At 37.4% G+C, this 16,018-nt stretch overlaps 2 protein-coding genes across 3 annotated transcripts in view; both read left to right on the forward strand.

Annotated features, from left to right (window-relative positions):
* Positions 1-15,316, forward strand: prkaa1 (protein kinase, AMP-activated, alpha 1 catalytic subunit). 2 transcript variants are annotated; one of them, XM_027165473.2, is made up of 10 exons: positions 1-17; positions 5,981-6,122; positions 6,963-7,056; positions 8,251-8,395; positions 8,527-8,614; positions 9,503-9,727; positions 10,110-10,259; positions 11,291-11,642; positions 12,576-12,702; positions 13,449-15,316. In XM_027165473.2, the coding sequence occupies exons 3-10, from the start codon at positions 6,997-6,999 to the stop codon at positions 13,748-13,750; spliced, it is 1,449 nt and encodes a 482-aa protein (XP_027021274.1). In that variant the 5' UTR covers positions 1-17; positions 5,981-6,122; positions 6,963-6,996; the 3' UTR covers positions 13,751-15,316. The 2 variants fall into 2 exon arrangements, with proteins under 2 accessions (XP_027021274.1, XP_027021273.1); XM_027165472.2 differs by lacking the exon at positions 1-17 and adding an exon at positions 1,302-1,590.
* Positions 13,762-16,018, forward strand: part of LOC113655064 (probable global transcription activator SNF2L2) — a 40,960-nt gene continuing 38,703 nt past the window's right edge. Inside the window, exon 1 of the mRNA XM_047809059.1 lies at positions 13,762-13,879. The gene's annotated coding sequence lies outside the window, so the exon portion shown is untranslated. The remainder of the gene's footprint in view (positions 13,880-16,018) is intronic.

The raw sequence follows: 16,018 nt of genomic DNA on the forward strand, positions 1-16,018 counted from the left end.
AAGACATTACAGACGATGTGAGACAATATAGTACAAGTATTAAATAGGAATACAGTGTATATGACAGATCAGTTATATACATAAGGTGTGAGAGTGCATGGTAGTGCAAATAACAGTATTGTGCAATATTATGCTTTTGTACAATATACAGCAGCAGTAGTGTGCATACTATATACTGATGATGTGATGACAGTCCTGATAATGCAGTACTTATAGATAAGAAGCAGGGAATATAATTATGGTGAGTTGTTTATGAGGGTGATTGTCTGGGGAACGAAACTGTTCCTGTGTCTGGAAGTTTTGGTAAACAATGTTCTGTAGCGCCTGCCAGAGGGGAGGAGCTGAAAGCGGTTTTGTCCAGGGTGTGAAGGGTCAGTAGTGATTTTTCCTGCTCAGTTTCTGCAATGCAATGCATTACAATCCCACCCATTTTTCAAGCCATCGTATATATTGGAACATACAGCCATTTCTTGTTCCCCAGATGTGCCATATTAAACTGCTAAGGGATAAATGTACATTTAAATGATCACTTCAATTCTGAATTGTTATATTCCTCTAAAGTTGCTTTCCCCAGTCTGACCAAATTCTAAAGATAAACTTTATCCAGAGACATTACACTAATCTAAATAAGAGCATTTTGTGTTTGATATTTAATTTTTAAATAAATTATAAATTAAATAATTTTTAAATAAAATAAATAATATCCATATTATCCGATTTTGAAGTGATCTGAATACTTTCCAAGTTTTTGTACAATAAATAAAGTTTATAGAGAAAAAGGAAGTTGTGGGCAAACGCTTTTCCTTTTTCTTAACACGTCCTACAGCTCCAGAAACACTTCCACCCTAACTGTATAGACACACTTAAACTACTCAAACGACTCTAACCATTTAATATGTGACTTATATGCAGATAATATAAGTCGTTTCTATTCTTTGTAAGAGGGAACATGCAAGTAAGAAATTCTTATATGAAGAAAGTGAAGTATTTATGCAAGTAAGAATTTCTTACTTGCATAAAACGACCGGTAATCTTTTTTATTAAGTGGTTTCATTTTTTCGGGGGACTTTTGTTTTGTGCACTTTTATAGTTCTAGACACACTTTAACACTTAAACGACTCTAACCATTTAATATGTGACTTATATGCAGATAATATAAGTTCGTTTGTGTTTATTCTTTGTAATGTAAGAGGGAAACGACCAGTAATCTTTTTTTTTTATTAAGGTTTCATCTTTCGGGAGCCTTTTATTTTGTGCACACGGAAATAAGACCAGTTAAGGCCCTGTCCCAAATCTAACCCCTAAACCCTAAGGTGCCTTCAGAAACGCACTTTGGTGACGTAGAGAAAGCCTAGACTCTGTGTGTGCGCGCACTAGGGCCTATTTGTGCACATTGAAAGGATTGGGACACAAGCGGCGTGCTTGCTGTGTATCTCGGCGTTCGGTTTCCAGCACAGCGCCCGCCGCCTCAGGTAGGGCTCGTATGTGGGAAGATGGCGACGGATAAACATAAACATGAAGGAAGAGTAAAAATCGGACATTACATTCTCGGAGACACGTTAGGAGTGGGAACGTTTGGAAAAGTTAAAGGTAATATTCCTTGTGCGAGTGTTATGCTTGAGCTTTAATTGATTGTATCTTTCAGCTTGATCAAACAGTGGCTGCGATTGAAGCTAGTAAACTAGCTAACGAATTAGCCATGTAGCTAGGGCGTTTGTTTCTTAGGTATATAGCATATCAAGTAATTAGCTATGTAGCTAACTGCTGGAAGTCAACAGAGTTTTTAAGACACATCGATCAGAATTTTGTGCAAAACATATAAGATTAGTTACCTTACTTCAAATAACTTGAATTGTTGCTAGTGGCTTCAGATAAGCTGTTGCCTCTATGCGGTTAGAGCTAGTAAAGCTAACTAGCAGTGGATTCTGATCCAGTTGTAACCAGCACTTGTTGGATCTCTGTTTGCTAACTGAACCGTGGAGTTCAGTGCTTTAGTTTGGTCAAAGGTGTAATGGTTAACATGGCTCTTGCAAATGTATTAGTTAAAATCTATTTATTTTAAAGTGCAAGTTGGCTAATTAGCACTCGTAATAACTAGTCATGTATATTTACATTTCCAGTATTTAGCAGACGCCTTTATTCAATGCGACTTACATTTTAAACAACTGAGCATTTGAGGGTTTTGGCAGCCTGGTGGACATGATTTGCAGTCCAGCAACCTAATCACTAGGCTACCAGATCCCTGGTGTACACAAACTGCCCTAAAACCCACCGGAAAAAAAAAATCATGCTTACCACATCCCCAGTGTACACAAAAAAAGTCATACTTGTTTTTTCTTCTAAGCGTTGTGTCGGATTTGCAGCTTCTAGCTCCGATTTTACTGATAATGAGCAGCACAGGAACTTCTAAAACTACGAGCAGATGTAAACATTATTCTTATCACATAACACAAAATTAAACTCAGATAGAATAAACTAACTTCATCGTTGTTTTCTGTCGAACCACTTCTGCGAAACAGTGATTTATTTCGACAGGCCGGGACAATCCCAGTTTTCATTTGGTCTTTTTTTTTTTGCTAATAGGGTTTTCTCTTATGTTGTCAGCTGTCAGCATTTGAGAAAAAAGCTTTTAAAAAGAGGCGATTAGCAACAACCACTGTGACCCGTCAGCACACAACCACTGGATCTTCATTTAGTATATTTTGTTGTAACACAAGATCTTCAAAGTCATCGAAGCTTCGGCAACTAAAAATTTGCTCATCTTTGTAGATGTATCTTTATTTTCAAGAATTTGTGAAAGAAGCTTTGCTTACCCTGTAAGCCATTTAAATTCACAAATGCCTGTACAAGCATACTCTCACATGAATGATGTCCTTCAGAAGGTTGTATTTTAGTTGCACAATTCTACTTTTTTACTTACTGGATGGATGGTTGTTTACAGTTTTTTTTGGCTGTATGTTTTTGTATGAAGCAACTTCCTAAAAATTATTTCTGAATAGTAAATTTGCTTTTAAATTGTTTTGTCCAGTGGTTCTTTGGAACAGGTTTAGCAGACCTGAGCCCTTTTCCTCAAAGTCACTGAGCTTGACTGACATTGACTATTTGTTCGCCCTTTGTTCTCTCACCTTGACGTCCCTGTATTTGTCACCACATTAGTCTATGGAATGAAGAGTTATGAGTCCCTTACATTTTATTTTTTCACTAACTATTTTTCCAATAGCATTTCAAAGAAACAAGAATTTTGTTAGGTGTTTTTCTTAATAATAATATTTTTTCTCTCTTTCAAATGTATCACAAATATATAAAGAGTTATGCTGACTTTAGAGAGGGGCATTCTTTATATGCAAAGCAGAAAGTGCCTACTACAAACACGATGCTGTTTATACAGACTTTTTCCAAATAATGCATTGGTGGTGACAATGAATATAACCAGCCATTATGGCAGTGAGGTGTGTGCATAAAATGATATGGTATATTGCATAACTGGTTATTACCACATGCCAATTTGAGGAGAAAGAACTTTATTGTCAGGAAATAGAGTCTGAATGCTTGTATTTTAAATCAGGCAAGTCTAGTTGGTATTTGCCATTCCACTGTGTACCCTGTAAACATTGGAATGAGAGGTCATTTCTCCAGGGCTATGATGCAACACATAACAGTACACAAGCCATACATTTCGAGAGGCCACCATGACTTAAGTCATCCGATTTGGCTCTGTTTTGCCTCTGCAGTAAGTGGAGGCCTTCTTGGCAGGGCAGGTGGTATTGAGAGTCCAGGAAAAGTCCTTTGTCCTCTGTCATGTGCACACCAAGAAATGTGGAGCTTTTGACTTTCATCAGAGATGTTCCGTTAATGTGCAGTGGTGACTCACATCCTCCTGAAGTCAGTAATCATCTCTCAGTATTCTCAACATTAACAGATGGATTGCTGTTGCTTTTTTCAGATTTTAAAAACAATTTTCTAGTTAATTAATTATAATATCACAAATTGTTTTTTGGACTCAAATGAAGCTTGTACTACATGGAATAAACATGATTGATCTACAGTATACAGTTTCTCCCCAAAGTGTTGCCACAAAGTTGGAAGCTTCATTTTATAGGATGTCTTTGCATGCTCTGGCATTATGATTTCCTTTCACTGGAACTAAAAGGCCCAAACATGTTCCCACATGACAAGACTATTGTGCACAGAGCAAGGTCTATAAAGATGTGGTTTGCCAAGTTTGGATTTGAAGACCTTGCACAGAACTCTGACCTCAACCCACTGAACACTTTTGGGATGAACTGCAATGCTGCCTGCACAACAGGTCTTAATAATGCTTTTGTGGCTTAATAAACAAATCCACACAGCCACGCCCGAATCTAGTGTAAAGCGTTCCCGGTAGAGTTGAGGCCATTGTAATTTCTAAATGAACTAAATCTGAAAAGGAATGTTCAACAAGTGCATATGTGAGTGATGGTTAGGTGTCCCATACTTAGGTTACCATATGGAACAGTAAGGAGGAATCATAAGCAATAAAACTGTTACTGTGGAATAATGTTAGTACATGTTTATGCTGGTGGGGGGGCAATAAGTGAAATATAGTACACATGTTCAAGATTAATCAGTCAAATTATATGTACAAAACAATTTTACTGTTTTTGTATTTACCTTTAATGAGTTTGTATGACACTGGAGGGTTTAAATATAAATTGTAATAAACACCGGTGAGTGCTATTATGGATAAAATCCTTTCTAAGGCTTCTGTTTTATTTTTCTATTTTACAGTCATATACCGTCAGGTGGATTTGAGTAACAAGGAGCTCCTGAGCAACTCATAATTTAGCTCAACATCTGAGTTCATTATAGATTCAACACTCAACTCCTCCATGCCAACACCTTCAAATGCCTAATGATGGCGACACAGTAAATGTAGAATGTTATTTTGTATATTGATTAGGAGATTGATGTCCTTAAAAGACCACATGTACTTGGCATCTTCTCTTTGGGGGTTTTTAGGTGTAAATGCTTTCCGAAACGGTTTCGAGACAGATATAAATCCGATCGCTCAAACCACTTCAGGAGGTGGTCTGGGACGCATTTCAGATGAAACTGGACAGGTGTAAATGCATGTGGTTGTTCAAGCCACATACGTCAGCGCTATACTCCTCCCAAACGGAAGTATGTAATGCAGGTGACTCGCGAGTCGTGCATCACGCCAGAAACAAACATGTTTTCCCAATAGTGCTGGCTCCGATCTTTCACCGAGGTGTCTCGTTGGGTGAAATGCACTGCTGCCGCCAGCAAAATTGCAGCAAACAGTAAATGCTGTTTTTTTGTAGCAACCGCATACACCAAAGCGTGTTCCATTTCAATTACCCCGGAAATGAGGTAAAATATATTTGCATATTGGGCGGGAGTAGAAAGATCGGATTGATATCGGATTCGCCAAGACGCATTTATGTGGCCTAATGTAAATGGAACAGTTTTAACAAATCAGATATCTATCGGATCGGAGAAAACACATGAAGTGACCAGGTGTAGAAAGGCTCTTTGAATGTACGAAACGTTCAGAAAGCGGAAAACAACTGGAGCTGGCACAATCTTTAGATGCCTCAGGATGGGTAGGAAAAGAGAAGTCCATGGAAAGGAATTAGCGTAGTTGCTGTTCATAATATTAGCAAGCACTAGATGACAATGTGCATTTGAGATGTTGTATTAGAGCCCATTGTTATGGGATGCATTATGTGTATGCCTGGCTAAAGGGATATGTCTTTAAGCAAGCATCATTATAGAATGAAAAGCTTGTAATCAGTTATATGTAATGTTCACAGACTTCAGAATGACTTGCCAGGATTGAGGCCTATTTCTTCCATGTGATGTTCCTTTGTTGATGTTTTTACCTTCCATGGTTTGCATTAATATGAATATATTTGTCAAACATTTCTCATTTTGTAGTATTTTAAATGCAACATTCAATAATCTGTGTTTTTTCTTCTAGTCGGCCAGCATGAACTGACCAAGCACCAAGTAGCTGTGAAGATCCTGAACCGGCAGAAGATCCGCAGTCTGGATGTAGTGGGCAAGATTCGCCGTGAGATCCAGAACCTCAAGCTCTTCAGACACCCACACATAATTAAACTGTGAGTAGCTGTGACAGTTCTGTTCAATGCTCAGTAAAGGTTAGATAGGACAGTGCTATTTAAAAAAAAAAAGAATCTGTCATGTCCTTGTCTCTGTAAATAGCTAGATGGTTAATCTAGGTGTACATCACGTGTACTAGGTGAGAAAAACATCAAAACGTTTCTCTAAAAATCATGTTCCATAAATGTTTAATAAATCTAGCTTAGCCTCTTGTTAATAGGATAACACTCTGCATCTTTTTTCTCACTTTCAGTCTCCACGTTTCACACACACTCACTATTCTAACACCCTCTGACTCACTTGCTTAGTCACATTGTATTTCCTCTTTCGCCGGCTCCTTATTGCACTCCGACTCACTTTATGCTCTTTCAGGGTTTGGTATATGAGAAATACATTAGTACTACATTTAGAGAGGCTTGTCGTTATGAAAGAGTTCTGTTTATTTTTGTGTTTTAGCAGTCAGAGCCCCATTACTGAAGCATGTTTCTCAAGGTTTCTCAAAGTAGGCATAAAAGACATGCATTTAATTACTAAAGGCTGAGGATGGGGAGGATTTGCTGTTAACCCTTGAATAGCATTGATTGTCTTGCTACAGTGGCACCTATCAAGGGGTGGGATATAATAAGCAGAAAGTGAACAGTCAGTTCTTTATTTCGATGTATTGGACGCAGAAAAAATGGGCAAGCGTAGGAATATGAGTGACTCTGACAAGGGCTAAATTGTGATTGCTGGACGACTGGATCACAGAATCTTCAACAGAACTAATGGGATATTTCCAGGATGCAGCGATTAGTACCTGGGAAGAAATCAGTCAAGGTCTTTCTCGCTTTTGATTGCAGATACCAGGTGATTTGCACACCGACCGACATATTTATGGTCATGGAATATGTGTCTGGGGGAGAGCTGTTTGACTACATTTGTAAAAATGGAAAGGTAAGACTTTCTCAGTTATGTACAACAATAATTGTACACACACACACACACACACACACACACACACACACACACACACACAGAGGTTGACCTTTTGGAATTCACAGAGTGAGGGAAGGGAAATGCTAACCTAACTATTTTGAGGTTAACCATATCTAGGTAAACTTTGATCATTTGTGAACCTTGTCCTTGTGTGCCAGTAGAAAACAGGATGTTGGGCCTGTGGTCTCCTTGATAATAAATGTTGAGGAACTACTAATTAGTACTTACAGCAGACATTTGCTTTGCCTTTTTGATCCATATCTGAAAAGCTTTCCCTCTACAGTCCCTTTGCAACCATGCAAGGTGAAATGTATATTTGCATTTATACAGAAATAAATGGTAATTTAATGGTTTATTGGTGTTGCATTTTTCTTATTACCATGACAAGTCACAGGAAATAAACGTAAAACGTAGAAGAGCACTTCCTAGCTGTTTTGCAAGGAGTGTAGTGTTAAAATTGAGTGTAGAAGTTGTATAGAAATTCCAGAATTCAGTACAGATATACAATGCATTTGTGGCAAGTTATGCCAGAGGCTTGGGTTGGCTAGTTACAGTTCTATGAAATGTCAAGCCCAATGGTGTTGACGGATTTATTATGTTAATGGTTAAAGCTTTGGAACCTGATCTGTTTAAAAAGAGTGTAGGAGGTGAGAGTGCTGGAGAGACTAAACTACAGACTAAAGTGCTGCTGTGTCTGTTTTTTTTTTTTTTTTTACGTAGCGATGAAGTGTGACAAGTCTCAGTACCATTATTGGTGCTGTTAACCAAAGTGTTACACTTTAACCATTTAACATAATGAAAAAAAGCAAAAAAAGAAATTTAATCCAATTTAGAAAATTCCTAATTTAATTCTATTAGAAAATAAAACTTGGACACCACTGAACATCTTGTAAATTATGATGTTTAATTTGGAAGTAATTCAGGGTGGATTTTAAATGATGTTTTTGTGCACCTTGTTAAACAGAACTTCCATTTTGATTGGTCCAGCAAATGGAAGCAAAACTGCAGTATAATTTACTCAATTGCATACCGACTCATTGTTAAATCAAGTTCTACAATGAATACGCTACACAGCAGTTTAGATTATGTAATAATATTTTCATGCCTCTTTGAAAAATTCAGTTCTTGTGAATGTTGTGTTCTGCTCACCAGCTCGATGAGAAGGAAAGTCGACGTCTGTTCCAGCAGATCATTTCAGCAGTGGACTACTGCCACAGACACATGGTGGTACACCGAGACCTCAAGCCAGAGAATGTCCTCTTAGATGCGCACATGAATGCTAAAATCGCTGACTTCGGTTAGGAACCATGCACAGAAATTTTTATGGATATTAAATCAGATCCAATATTTACATCATATTTCCTTTCTATTTACTTTTTTATGGATTAAAACCAATCAAACCTTCAATGCACATGTTTCGTTGTGTAGGATTATCAAATATGATGTCGGATGGGGAATTCTTGCGGACCAGTTGCGGCTCCCCTAATTATGCAGCTCCTGAAGTCATCTCAGGGAGGTAATTTTTCTAATAAACCTTGTTTTTAAATGTTAAATATTTGCTCCATTCCATTTGTTTATTTTAAAGTGAGGAAAAAAACTATTGACAACTATTCAGAAAATAGAACCATACACAAATGCATAAATACTTGTTTTGTAGAGAATACTACTGCGTCAAAATATGAATTACGTTTACTTAAAAATGAGATTAATCCAAGGCAGTGTTATGATTACAGTTTCGTTAAGCTAGTTATATTCTATAACTATTAATAACTATTTTTTTCACATCATGGCATCAAAGTTAACAATTAAACTAACAGATAAGTGGCAAATCTCAGCATTGTCGGGAAATTTGTTCTGAAAGACTACCATAGAATTAGCTTTTTTTTCCCTTTCAGTCGTTGGTGGGTTTATTTATTACATCACAGTAATAAAATAAGAAGAGGTAATGCGTCACAGACCCCATTTGAGAACCCTGAATATATGACATTTGCAGACATTTCATAAGGTTTAATTGAGATAAAGTGGATAAATCCTGGACATTTAAAAAGGCAATTCTCATAAACAAAGTGGAACCATAAGCAACATCACCATTTGTGAAAGAATTATTGTCAATTGTTGTGCAGATCAATCACTTTCAGTCACTTTATGGTTTCATTGTGATTGACAGCTGTGTGTGTGTGTGTGTGTGTGTGTGTGTGTGTGTGTGTGTGTGTGTATATGTATGTATGTATATATATATATATATATATATATATATATATATATATATATATATATATATATATATATATATATATATATATATATGTGTGTGTGTTTGTGTATAACCACAATAGGATATATGCTTTATGTTTACTTTTCTTCTTCCTCTTATAATTGAATGTACAAATGTGTTTGTGCTCAGGCTGTATGCGGGACCCGAGGTAGATATCTGGAGCAGTGGAGTGATCCTGTATGCTCTGCTGTGCGGGACGCTTCCCTTCGATGACGACCACGTCCCAACGCTATTCAAGAAGATCTGTGATGGCATCTTCTTCACCCCACAGTACTTGAATCCTTCAGTTATCAGCCTTCTCAAACACATGCTGCAGGTGGACCCCATGAAGAGAGCCACTATTAAAGAAATCCGGTGAGATCTCTCTCTTTTTCATACACACACCCACATATGTATTGTCACAGATGCTCAAAACAAGCTTTTTTTGTTGTTCATATGCAAACCAACCATTTCCTTCTCGAAAGCTCTGCACTCGCTTATAGATAAGAAGCTAGACTTCATGTCCTACCTAGAACATCTTGATGCAATGGCTCCTCTAGTTTATTATATAGTTTGGGAAGCATCATGCATGTAATAAGTTCTCCATTTAAGTTTACGTACAGTACTGTTCACAATTTTTAATAGTTTTTCTTTTTTTATGAATAACTTATGCGTTGAGTCATTATTAATCAACAAACACATTTTGAATCTTAGCTAAAGTAGGTTCTAGTTTGTCTTTCTCTTTTCTTGTTCTTAGGGAGGATGAGTGGTTTAAACAGGACCTGCCAAAGTATCTGTTTCCAGAGGATGCTTCTTACAGTAACACCATGATTGATGAGGAAGCACTCAAGGAGGTGTGTGAGAAGTTTGAGTGCACAGAGGAGGAGGTGCTCAACTGCCTTTACAGGTGTGTGTTTGGTAAAAAGTCAGATGTATAAACTAATGGAGCACTTTATTAGGAACAGAAAGAATAAAGGAAAGGTGTATAAGTCAGTAGAGAGACCGGCTATGCTGTATGGGTTGGAGACTGTAGCAGTGAGGAAAGACAGGAGGCAGAGATGAGGATGTCGAGGTTCTCTTTAGGAGTGACGAGGATGGACAGGATTAGGAAGGAGCACATCAGAGGGACAGCTCAGGTCGGCTGTTTTGGGGACAAGGTCAGACAGACTAGATTGAGATGGGTTGGACATGTACAGAGGAGGGAGATGGTCATATTGGTAGAAGGATATTGGAGATGGATCTGCCAGGTAAGAGGTCAAGAGGAAGGACAAAGAGGAGATACATGGATGTGTTAAAGGACATGAAAGTATTTGGCATGAGAGTAGAGGATGCTGAGGATAGAGTTAGGTGGAAACAGAGTATTCCTTAACGGGAAAAGCCAAAAGTAGTAGAAGTGTGTTTGTATTTGGATCCAATAAATGGGAAGGCAATTGAAATACTTTGAACTAATTTTCATGGTCATGAATCCAGTTTGTGATGACATCCGTATTTTAGGGCAGCTTTCATGCTAGAATTAACCATTCGCTGATGGGTAAATCGTGGCCACAACGGTCAGCAACAATACTCAGATAATCTGTGGCATTGTGGAATTGTTTTGTTTTTGTGTTTGCTTGTGTGTGTGATTCAATTGTAGATGAATTGCAATTTTAGCAAAACTCAGACCTGTCTGGCACTAGCAGTCATGACTCATGACATTTTTCCCCCTATTCTGATGATTCACATGAACATAACCTGGAGCTGCTGGCTGTAGCTGCATAATTTTATGTATTACACTTCTGCCACACAACTGGCTAAAGAATAGCATGAGTGATTAAATGCTTAGTTGTTCCTAATAAGCGCTAGATGAGTGTGTATTATACAAATATAGACTGGCTGCCAACTTATCTCGCTGTCTTTGTTCATCACCATCTCAATATTTATTATATATTTTCTCTATAGTCGGAAAAACCAGGACCCACTTGCAGTTGCATACCATCTGATCATAGATAACCGACGCATTATGAGTGAAGCCAAAGACTTCTACCTGGCCACAAGTCCCCCTGACTCCTTCCTTGATGATCTGCCTGCTCACCACTTTGCCAAGCCTCACCCAGAGCGAGTGCCCTTCATGGTGGCTGAAGCTCAACCACCGCGACCCCGTCACACTCTGGATGAACTCAACCCTCAAAAGTCCAAGCACCTGGGTGTTCGCCGTGCTAAGTGGCACTTAGGCATACGTAGCCAGAGCAGGCCTAATGATATCATGAGCGAAGTCTGTCGGGCCATGAAGCAGCTTGACTACGAGTGGAAGGTAAGATGGAAGTAGGGGCTGGGGTGGATGAGTACAACCTCTGATTGTAAAAGGAAGGTAAAATATTATTTCACGGTTTTCATGCATTATTTACCTCTACTGGTCAATCAAAGAAGTGTGATTAAAATGTCATTAGCTTTTTTTTTTGCCTTGTATAACCAAATCCAATTATTGTAGCTTACCATACAATTATATTTAAGGTTTTATAGCAGTGCTTTAGGTTTGCCTTTATTGTACGCTATGGATCTAGAATATTTTCCAGGACTATATTGATGATATGTTACTAAAAATCAGGCAACATAATCTAATCATTTTTGTAATGCCCAGGAAGTTTTTTTTGCAAGATTTTACTTTAGTAAATCTTTTCAGTATTTGAGTGCAGAATGAATTTTAAAACGGTCTGCTATTTCTAATCCAGGTGTTGACACTGGTTTTCAGTGCTTCTTTTAACACCATGTGGTGTCGCTCTTATCAGGGCGACAATAGTAACTGCTATTTGACTTGCTAGCATCGTTAACGATAAACCCTTAATGCCTTGTATGTCTCAAGGTCTTCACATGTTCTGTTTTGTAACCTCCATACAACTTTAAGTTTACGAAACTACACTCAGTGTCCATTTTAAAAGGAACAACTGTGTTGCACCTTGATGGCCTCGGGTTCTTGTTCTTGGCTGAGAGGAGTGCATGATTGTATGCCTTGTGCTGCTACTGAGTGAATGAATAACTGCATACATTTACAGGTGGCCTTAATAAAGTGCTGAGTGAGTGTATATATTATATATGAAATACCACACATCCTTAAAACAACAGGGATGAATCTGGATAATCTTTAACATTAGTACTTGAACATGATAGCAGTAGTCAGTATAAAGTTTTTTTTTTTTTTTTTTTTAAATGCTTGCTTGAGAAATTAAATTATTTTGCATGGTTCTAGGTTGTTAATCCCTATTATCTACGTGTGCGGAGGAAGAACCCAGTTACAGGCCTGCAAACCAAGATGAGCCTGCAGCTTTACCAAGTGGACAGCAGGACTTATCTACTGGACTTCAGGAGCATAGATGGTAATGCAAGCAACTTTTTTTTTTAGAATTGTTATCTTTATTACACGGTCATCTATTGCTTATTTTGAAGTATTGAAGTAAGACAATGGAAATGTAATTTTACACACTGCCTTTTTTTCATTTGACTTTAACAGAGCCATTGTGTGTTGTTATTAACTTTTAGCACAAAAAAAACATATAATTTGACTCCAAATGCACATTAATTAAGGTTTCACTTTCCAACTCACCGAGAGGAAAAGCAGAGCAGTGCAGCTCAACTGAAGATGAGACCATCTTTCTTAGCAGAATTCTAGAAAATGTAAAGATGAAAATATGTGATGGAAATTGTAAGATTTAAGACATTTAAAAACATAACCAGTTGCTTAATTTCTGTATTGTGGTCTGTGGATGATACCAGGGGAGATTAGGTCACATAGATGAAAAAGAAATTCTGTTTTGTCACCCTACTGTTGTAGAATGGAAATATCCATGAATATTTAATGGTGATATTTTGAAGTCAGTGTGTCAAACAGAACCTTTCTGTTAAAAAGGTCAATTTAAGGGAAGCAAGAAAGTTTTACAATTTTTTTTTTTACAGACACATAGTAAAGAGGAGGACTTATGGACTTAAAATGACTTAAAATGTCTTAGAGATAACAGTTCTGCTAGAGGAAAAAATGAAAGCGTGACTTCTGTATTTACTTTTACCATATTTTTATTTATTTATTTATTTATTTAACATAAATTATTATTATTTTTTAATTTAGATGATATTTTGGAGACAAAGTCAGGTACTGCCACACCGCATCGCTCTGGCTCGGTTGGCAACTACCGAACTACACTAAAGAACGATAAGAGTGAGAAGAACGGATCAGAGGATGTGAAGGGCGAAGGCTCAGCCCCCTCCACACCCCCAGTAGGTGGGGCTAAGCAGGCAGAGGGCTCCCTTGCTTCTTCACTGACCTCCTCAGTTGACTCAGCAGGAGGAGAGACATACCCGCGGCCCGGCAGTCACACCATCGAATTCTTTGAGATGTGTGCTAACCTCATCAAGCTGCTAGCTCGATAACTTGCCATTGTTTCGACGTCTTTTTCTCCTTTGTCTTTCTGCTCCTCGCTTCTTGGACTTCCTACCTCTTTCTTTCCATCACCAGGGATTCTTATTCTCTCTCTCTCTCTCTCTCTCTCTCTCTCTCTCTTGCTTGTTCTTTCTATCTAAGTGTCTTTAGAGCAATAAGCATGCAAGCAGATGTCTCACAGCTCCATGAATCCCACATGCACAACCAAGCCGATTGGTCTGTGGTACTGCTACAATCTGTTTTAGAAAGTGAAAGAGGAGCTTGAGGCTCTGGAGAAAGGGAAAGCATGGTTTTCATGCCATAGGCAAGAAGCCCAAAAGATTGTCTAGCCACTTTATAATAACTATAGAATATTCTTTTAGAGCTGGTTTTTCAATTGTTTATCGATGGGCTTGTTGGCCCGTGGTTGGAAATGTCTGCACGTCGATCTGTTATACACTGAGCTAGTCGTACTGTATATAATGGCACCGCAAAGAGAGAGTGAATGAGGCAGAATGCACTTTTGCACAGGTTTTTCTTCACATGCTTCTGCTGGCCAATGTTATAAAAGAAGCAAGTAATTCCAGGAAGGGGCCATCTTGATGAATGAACACAAAAGACAAGGTCCAACTTTGATCAAGTAGGTAGTGGGTTATGTAGAGGGGTTTATTAAGGAGTGGGCCAATTTGAACTTGTTCATTCTGAGGAAGTGCAGTGACTTTTCCTCTAACCATTTTCATAGATAAAATTTTTCTTTTTTGATGTAAACTTAATTGATTTTTTTAGACTTAAGTTCTGATTTTATTTCACGACATAGTAGACTTCTTTGCATTGCTCACATTTTACACGTATAGATAGAAGTATATACAAAATAAAATGGCATTTTGAAATATATTTATCAGTGCTTTTACGGGATGGTATTTTATATTGAAATAATGGACTGAAAATTCCTTTGGTGATTGTTTATTATATTGTTTTGTGATGTTTTATTTCATACACTGCTTCATCCATATAGATTTTTTTACAAAAAAACAAAAAAACCAATAACAGCTTGAAAAATAATTGCATATAAAATTGATTGAATTCACCATACATTATTATACTTTAAATAAAGGACACCCAGAAACCCAGAATATGTATTAAAAAGGAAATTGATGGTAAAGTGTGCTAGCAATAGAATGGATTTCTGACCTGGCTTTAAATTGGTTTGTTAAGTATTAGTACAGAACTGAAGATCACATGAGCCATTTCGGTCATATCCAACAAGAAACGAGACTGGGAAAGTCTAGAAATGATAGACTGGTGTGCTTACACCCCAGACTCAGTTGCTGGTGGGAGGTTCATGTTCACCCTAGTACTTGTACAACGCCAGAACAAAAGTATCTCTGCAAAATATATTTCATTACTGTTTTAACCATAACTGAATAATGTAAACAGCTATGGTCCATATTTAATTGTATGTAACAGTGCAGATATAGAGTTTGGTGTTTAAAAATTGGAGAAAGCACATACCGTGTGTCTGTTCTTGCTGAAGTGACTTAATGATGAGTAAATAAAATATATATTTACAAATTGTACATAGAGTTTGGGCCTATAGATTTCAAAGATTGAGTATTTTGTTGTACTCTATTGTCTGATCATTACACTTGTTTTACAAGATCTAGTAATTTGCATAAGTTATATAGTAATTCACAATCAGAACCGTATCTTTAAAATAGAATGCTGTAAAAAGTGGTATTTATCATTGCAGGTTTTGGGGCAATCCGTTATTAAAGCAGTATGATGCAGTATGGACCACCATATTTCCCAGAATTAGGAATTTAAATAGGAATGTAAAATATACTAAACTCTGATATATAATCCATTACCACACCTATATAAAGTATTCATATACAAATTCATTATACCAGGGTTGTTCCTGTCTCAAACGTCTAATTAAACATGTATTACGTTGTTACAATCAGTTGTCCGAAAGAATGTTTAACCCTATGATAATCCATCTTTGCTTTTAGCCATAGTATTGATTATAATATTTCTTTAATAGACATATCTGTCCCGGTGGATCTGTATTTCAACAGTGACTTTGAAAGTGCCTCATGGTGGTTACACACACTGATAAACTGAATATTTGTGCTGAGGTGTCACTATAATACAACTTTTATTGACTTTATTGTCCCAAAGCTTAAAAAGCTGCATGATCTTAAACAGCATGTCCACTGATGACTTGTTCTTATCATTTCTTTTTAAAACATGTATTTGTAGTATATTTGAGGTTATAT

Source organism: Tachysurus fulvidraco, chromosome 26 (assembly GCF_022655615.1).
Source record: "Tachysurus fulvidraco isolate hzauxx_2018 chromosome 26, HZAU_PFXX_2.0, whole genome shotgun sequence".
In the NCBI taxonomy this organism is placed as follows: domain Eukaryota; kingdom Metazoa; phylum Chordata; class Actinopteri; order Siluriformes; family Bagridae; genus Tachysurus; species Tachysurus fulvidraco.